Here is a 7,766-nt window from a genome sequence, read left to right as displayed (position 1 = left end):
CTCAGCACCCGCAGAGTTAGCGAGTCAGCACCCAGTGAATCGTCAAAAGGCGACAGAGGAGGCAATGAAAGCTTACACTTTAAACACAGGGTTCCGCTTCTCTGGTCAGGCACAGCAGCGGTGGGGCATGCATGGGAGACAGGAAGTCAAGTTCTGGGAGTCCGCGGCTCTTTAGGAATACAAAACGATCACTGACGAGCGCTGAGCCTCAAAGACAGGATGCCACTGTCTCTTCTCAGGAAAGCCAGTGCTTTCACAGACACGAGGGCCTGCAGCTTCTGCTCTGTTCAGATGCCTTAGCATGCAAGGGATGAGGGATGATTGCACCTGACAGGGCCGGGTTCATATCCGATTCTCATGGGGGGAAATGTGGAGGGCTGTTCCTCTGAATTCTTTTCAGCACATTAGAGACTAGAGCTCTAAGATTTTTAAACATGAATTGACAAGCAAATGTTTCAGACACGACAGTGAATTATGAACAACACATTACAATCTTACGATGACCTATTTTACTGTGAAAAATTGGGGCATTGCTATGACAGAATAGCTCCAACTAGAAACTTAACCAATACTTTATTGTGTCTGATAGTATTTCCTAACTTTCAGAAAGGAAGTTCACTTTTTACTTTTGGGAATAGTGTGTGTAAAAAAACTCACTTAATAGCTTTTTTTTTTTATAGCTTTCAATTACATCTCATGGCCTTCTTCAGCAAATGGAGCTGGCCCCTGTGTCACCACATGACCCAGTTGTGGAACTAATGTGGCACCAGTTGTCTGTGAGCACCAGACCAAAGCTGGTCATAGCATCAATTGAGAAAGGGCCAATGTTACTGACCAGGAGCCCATAGATGGCCAGAGACAGACAGAGTCTTTTAGAAAGTCTTCACATAGGTTAGCATCTCCCATTTACAACCACCTCCTGTCACATGACTGATGCTCAACACTTGGGTCACATGTTGACAGCTTAGCCAGCTTCGTCCACTGATGAAGACAAAACAGTCAAAGTAACTACCATCTAATCTACAGACTGAGGATTGTTTCCCCATATCTAGGGAGTATAATCAGTGCGTAAATAGCGAGTGCCATTTCTCTAGTGTAAATCACAAGGAAGATGATGACTCAAGGCCGCAGACAGTTGAGTGTTCAAATTCTCTCAACTTACTAAACAAGACAAATAGAAAAAGACAGAAGTGGGAATCTACTGCGTGACGTAGAGCTATGATTTGTCTCACTTGGAAAAATGAATTGCAGAGAAAACTGCAGTAAAACTAACAGGTGATATCAACAAGGTTTATAAAATCCGAAAGTAAAAGAAAAAGTTTGTGATGAAAGGAGGAAAACCGGTCTCTATGAGTAATTCTAGGTTGTTTATACTCATGAAATGTTTTAGAATTCACTTGGCTTCAAGAAAAACATATTTGACTTATATGGTGAGGTACTTTCTTGTAACAAAAACTCCACAAGTTCCATCTAATGAGGGAAGTCTACTCTTTGTTGTTGCACTGTGAAGTGTTAATCCTTCAGTGTTGGCCAAAGACAACTTCCTGTCAGATTGCTGTCAGGTACACTCGGGTTTCCAAGATTTCAATGGTCTGACAGCTGCTCTTTCTCTCTTGGCCTTTTAAGGGGAGCCTGCCAACTCCAGGCAGTGACCCTCTGTTCCTGGAGAAGCCAGTCTTGTTTGGTTTTTCTGCACTAGAGGCCATATCCGCCTGAGTGGAATTTGAGGATGAACCAGTTTGTTTTCATGAAAGCACACCGGACTAGAGTGGAAGACTCACTGTGGAGGAGTGACTTCAGTTCTGTCCAGTTCCTGGAGGATGAATAAATATTTGCTTGACTTGCTCCACTTCTGATACAGCAGGAGATGTTTTCCTCAAAGTTCTTGATTATTCATTTAAAAACACTTAAATCTGTCTTAAACCACCATGACATGAATCTAAATACACTGAGAGGTCCATGCACGTACAGAATTTGTCAGATCAAAAGTCTATTTTTTCCATCCTCACTGGTTCAGCTGTCTTCATTTCCTCCGTTTGTTGTTCTGAAATTCCGTGTGAGGCATTTTAAGCAAGTGGCTTCTGGCCTTCCAATACACAGCTGAGATTACATAATCCTGTCTGTTGTCAGGATGGCTCATTGATGGTTGGGGATGTTCATTGGCGGTGTTGACAATGACAGTCAATAACTAATTGATTAGGTTCACTGCGGTAGGAACCTGCTGTGCTTGGGAGCTAGTGGATGAATTTGGGGTCAGTTCTCAGCCAAACGGCCTTAAAACCAAGCCCACATGTCCACAAAGGTCGGAGACCCGGTCCCACACAACTCACTGCTGCAGCAAACAACTTTGACAAAACAGATAAGTGTTCCTGCGGGGAGATGAGGACTGTCTTCAAAAATCACTCCATTGTTCTCTCGTTTACTACTCCCTAAATAACAGACGCTCGGTACTTTACTCTGTAGTGAGTAGTGAATTGAGAATTCAAACACTCATTATTCACAATTATTTCATCACATCACTTTACACAACTGTAATTTTCTCACCAACACAACGTGATACATTGCACTGTGGAACTGTTAACTGACAGTCGTGATATACCAAATACCATGGGACGTGACATGAGCTGTAATGATTGTATTAAATATTGATTCATCCATCATGATTTTGTGCTGTCCGTCTCTCCTGTACTGAAAGTCTCTCTCTTGCATCTTGCTGCTCTCTGCCTGGACATGTTCACCTTCTGGCACTCCTTCCTGTCTGAGGAGGTATTAGGATTATTCCTTGGACACTAAACATATCAAACGTGCGGTACAGATGTATAATCTTATATTTACTATTAACTGACAATGACACACTCCAGTGACAATGCAGAAACCTGCATTTTCCTGCCTCAGTGTTGTTAACCTTTCCTGGCTCATCATTTAGACTGTAGCTGGGAAGCACATGGGAGACAATGGAACTTGGGTCTTAAGGAGTTGTAGCATTTATTTACTGACAAATATCCTTGAGTGCACATACGTTACACTGCTATTTTCTAACTCTCTGCACCGGTCGCCAGCCTCACTCTCTCTCTCTCTCACCTGCTGTGCTACTGCGACCTCTTAACGCTTAAGAAGAAAAGACTGTTCAAGTAATTTCCTAATGTACAAGTTTAGTTTTCACACACACTGCTATTGTCAACAGGTTAGACCCTCAGTCACACTCACAAAAATGACTATATATAAACTATAGATACAAGCGGCTGTTAGTCAAGCTAGCTTTCAGATACAAAAGCCTGCTGACCCCACAAGAGGGCATTAAATTACATGATGAATGTAAACAGGCCAGTCCTTTATGGGACCGAATGCTGTTCTGAGATCAGTTGTAAGCAGATATATCACTTCCATTTCAGTATCCTTCTAATTTATGTCTAGTTTTAGCTTAAACTGGGAAACACGGCTTGCCTTGCTTAAACAACATTAATGTTTATATTATCACAGACAATATCTTCAGGTTCAAGTGTGTTCATCTTCACCAATCTTAACCCTGTCTAATGAAAGGGTCCCCTGAACGTGTAATACTCTAAACTCCTATATTTCATGTTCTACAGTTATTATTCTGTACACCTCTATTTTCTGCGGCTCAATATGCATCATCCATGTACAGTTTATCAACTTTTGCCGCCTACAACCTTGACACTGTGCTTCATCCAACCATGTTCGATTTAGGCTTTTTCTGCCACAACTACCCACAGTATTGGTTCACTGGATCCTTGCAACAAACCAGATCTATTTATTGTTGCTCTGTGCTGCTAAATATGACTACACATGTTGACTACATTCTTTATTATGCTGTTCACCGTATTATGTTGTACAATGCATTATCCACCACTAATATAATTCTTCATCGTGGTATAAGATTTAACTTGTCAAACACAGATAATTTTGATTAGTGGCTGCATTTCATTTAGATGCGTCATTGCAAGGGTGAGGGTGTTGTGCATGCTGACTTACTGGGATACGTAAGGTGGATTTCCGTTTTGTTTTACTCACAATCATCATAGTCCTTAGTTACAGGAATTGGTCATTGATGTCTCAGTATTCACATGAAGCCTATTGAAATCACATTCCAGCCAGGAGGAGTCATGCTGTAGATGGTGGCTGTATTCATGTCTCAGCTAGGAGAAGGGTTATGGAAAGTATTGGAGGGTCACTGCAGCGTCATGATTACATCTTGTTCCTACAGACAGGGCTAATGCATTCCTTTAGTGTTATTATTATACTAACGAGGATTCGTGGCTGTCCTTGACATTGTCTTTCCAGAATCTATTTGATGATTACAGATGCCATGCTAATCTATTTACAAATGTAGGACTGCAGTTGCCAAGCGGCTTCTCCTCACTTCAGTGAGTCCCATTTGGCACGAGTCAATACCAAAACAGGAAGTCAATAACGTCACTCTCTCCCTATTCCCCACTTTCTCTCACTCCACTGCTTCCTGGGAGTAGACACCACACACACACACACACACACACACACACACACACACACACACACACACACACACACACACACACACTTTCTCTAGAGCACATGATAGACACACACAGGCACTCTGTAACTCATAAACTCCCCCTTCCCCCGAGTCTGGTGGAAATGCTTTTAACAGCTGCCTTTAGAGTGAAGTTCCACTACACCCGTGTACACTCCCGAGAGAGCCACCCTACCCCACACACACATGCACGCGCACACACACACGCACACACACACGCACACACACACACACACACACACTATACCCAAACACCCCCCACAAGGCTGTGGATGTAATGAGGGCGTCCGGTACCCTAGCGGGGGCCCTGGCTCACACAGGAAATGGAGTTGCCAGATAAGGCTTTCTGCTGACCAGATCATGAGAGGAGTCAGTGGGGAGAGAAGACATGAGCATGACCAGCAGCAAATAAGAAGAAGACTTGAAAAATCAAACATAGATTGAAAATGTGTGCAAACTGATTATTATTCCAACACAGAAACTGAAATGAACAATGTTCAAAAAACTACCATCCACAGCACGTTCACTCTGCTCATGTTGAACTTCTGATAGGTTGAGTGCTGTTTATGCCACTGTTGGTTTGACTGATTATATTTGAACTACAAACTAAGATAAATGTTATAATTCACACTAAGATGCCAGTTTATAAGAAACTAAAAAGCGAATGTAGTCCAATACATCGGCCCTGCAATAAATCTCAACTCCCTAAAGGTTAATATTCAGTTTTTGTTGTTTTAGAGAGGTATTGATTCAACTTAATGACCTACACTCATTGATATAAATGTGGTGAACAAAATATTGGAAACACCTCTCAGTGCAACCCAACAGCACCACAAACTACAGCGAAAGTAGACAACAAGAGGTGAACATCATAACCTTCATAAAAGGTATGATTTATTGCAGATGGTGTCGTATTCGACTGCATTAGTTTTGTCAGGGTGTACAAAATAATTAGGGATGCAACAAACAGTTCTTTATCAATAATATTCTTGATTTATCCATTGATCATTTGCTCCTTAGAATTTCAGGAAACAGTGACAAAATGTCCAATGACCGTTTCCTTTAGTTAGTTTAGTTGAGCTTAGATTAGTCTGACCAGCTCGGCAAAGCTTCAACATACTAAGTTTATGAAGACTCAGAAAACAGCAACAAAAACTAGGGAATGTGTCAAATTTGATTATCAAAAAGTTTCCAGTTACTATTTTGTTGATCAACTAATCGCTTTATCTTTCCAACTCTACTAATGATAAAATGTCAACTGGTTTATTTAGAGTGAGCTCAGCAATTCAGATTTACCTTACTCAGATTTGTTTTTTCAGATCCAAAATTAAGTCTCATTCACTCCAAGAGCAAATAATATCTAAAACACACAGAGCTCAGTGCTGAGATGACTTGGCTATTTTTGAAACAATATGAAATCTCTAAAGAATGAGTTTCATTTTGGTGTCAATCAGTTTTTAAACCAAAATATTCATGTTAGTAAAAAAGAAAAGCGCATCAAAACTAAGTTTATAGCTCTTTGGGTTTACAGAAACTTATTTAGCCCTTGATAAAACAAACAAATGAAGGGAAAATTCCTCTCCGATTCTCCATATTGGTTTAAATTTGTGAATATGTCTACATTATAAGATGCTTAGATGTTACAGTTTAACCCAGTTTCACATTCCCACATTACTAACATGACACTATTAGCCAAGTTTCTCCTGTACACAATTTTTTTTTTTTTTTTTGAATGAGCCAAATGTGGAACCAGGCAGCGTTTCCAGCTCTCCCCCAAAACCTTCCCCGGTGTAATATCACGGTCTGCACCCACGAATGAGCAACTCTGAGCCACGCATTGAATTATTTCACATCTGTGGAGGCTGGTGAACGCGAGCTCGGCCTCTTTCGCAACAGTTCAGCTCGGCCGCTGGAGAGGAACTGACAGTGATGCAACGAGAGCAATAATGCGCCAGAAATCGATACAATATTTCCGCTCCGCACACAGGATCATTTCGCAACAAATCCACCATTGCGCACTGCCATCGCCACTCGCTGCGGTGCGCACACGCAATGCACAGGGCCAAAAATACCTCCAGGTAGGGCCGAGACTGGAACAATTCAGGGCGATTTAACACAGAAAGGAAGAAGTGAAAGCATAAAGACTGTTAAGGCCTACCTGTTCTTCATCCGCCGATAAAGTAGCTGCCATGGTTCCCGTCAGTTCTCCGATCACCTTTCACCGAGACGCGTCCTTTTTATAAAGGGGAAGATAACGGAGATGTCTGTGTGTCTTTCCCTCGTGTAAAAACGGGGTTTTAGGGGTTGTCCCTCTCGCTCAAAGTTGAAGGCATCTGAATCGCTGCAGTATGAGCTGAATGTTTCTTTTCTCTTGATACTGTTTGACTGCAAAACACGCAGGCCACTTAGCCTGAATCTGCCATCCAAACTAGAGCGAAAAGCCTCTGATGTTGTGTCAGATTTCACCGAGGAGAAGAGAAAGAAGACAGGGAAGAAAAAAAAAAAAAAAAAACAGAGGACTACACTCGAGCAGCTAGACGAGGCTTTGCTTCGGCTCGATGATCACTGGGTTCAGACCATGATCTGCTGCTCATCCACCTAACCTTATACAGATCAGAGGGCGGCAGCTGCCCGCTGACTCCTCCATGCCATGAATTGCAAGTTTTTAGCTCTGAACGTTGCCTTTATGTTGTGTGAGAGACAGCCCTGAACAGGGAGAGAGAGAGAGACTGGAGGCTATTCTTTCTGCATGCCGCTCCACCCCCTGGTGGTTAAGACCAGAAAATGACAAAAGCTCACTGACCTCCGCCTTCATTCATAAAAATAGGAAACCAAACAGGAAAATCACCATTTTGAGTGTCAGCTTGCTTCTTGCGGCACTAGGAAGACTCTGAAATACACGAGTGGTTTTGAAGGAAAGAAAATAACTTACACGTACTTTACTACATAAAGTCAGCCTCCACTCAAAATGCGTTTTGCTGACATTGTTAGTTAACAATAACTTGGATGTTTGACTCACTGTGAAGAATAATGCAGCTGTGTGCAGACTTGAACAGAAAAGAGCTAATTTCTAATTCATCTGCTGATGTTTCTTCACACTTGCCTTTAAGCAAAAGTTTGAAATGTTTGGGAAACATGCATATTTGTTTTCTTGCCAGGAGTTAAACAAAGTTAGCTTAATGCTAGTTTACTTTAGCATAAAGACGGGAAACAGCTAGCCTGACTCTTTCAATTG

The 7,766-nt window shown here is 41.9% G+C and overlaps 1 protein-coding gene across 1 annotated transcript in view; it reads right to left on the bottom strand.

Moving 5' to 3' along the window:
- Positions 1-7,217, bottom strand: part of ptpn9a (protein tyrosine phosphatase non-receptor type 9a) — a 24,212-nt gene extending 16,995 nt beyond the window's left edge. Inside the window, exon 1 of the mRNA XM_023400334.2 lies at positions 6,690-7,217. Within this exon, the coding sequence (XP_023256102.1) occupies positions 6,690-6,722 (33 nt within the window). The 5' untranslated portion in view covers positions 6,723-7,217. The remainder of the gene's footprint in view (positions 1-6,689) is intronic.
- Positions 7,218-7,766: the final 549 nt, after the last annotated feature.

The sequence above is a fragment of the Seriola lalandi genome, unplaced genomic scaffold, assembly GCF_002814215.2.
Source record: "Seriola lalandi dorsalis isolate HSWRI2012SDOR001 ecotype SW California unplaced genomic scaffold, Sedor1 jcf7180002052274, whole genome shotgun sequence".
NCBI classification, from domain to species: domain Eukaryota; kingdom Metazoa; phylum Chordata; class Actinopteri; order Carangiformes; family Carangidae; genus Seriola; species Seriola lalandi.
Note: the sequence above shows the minus strand (reverse complement) of the source record. Positions and strands in the feature narration are given on the sequence as shown.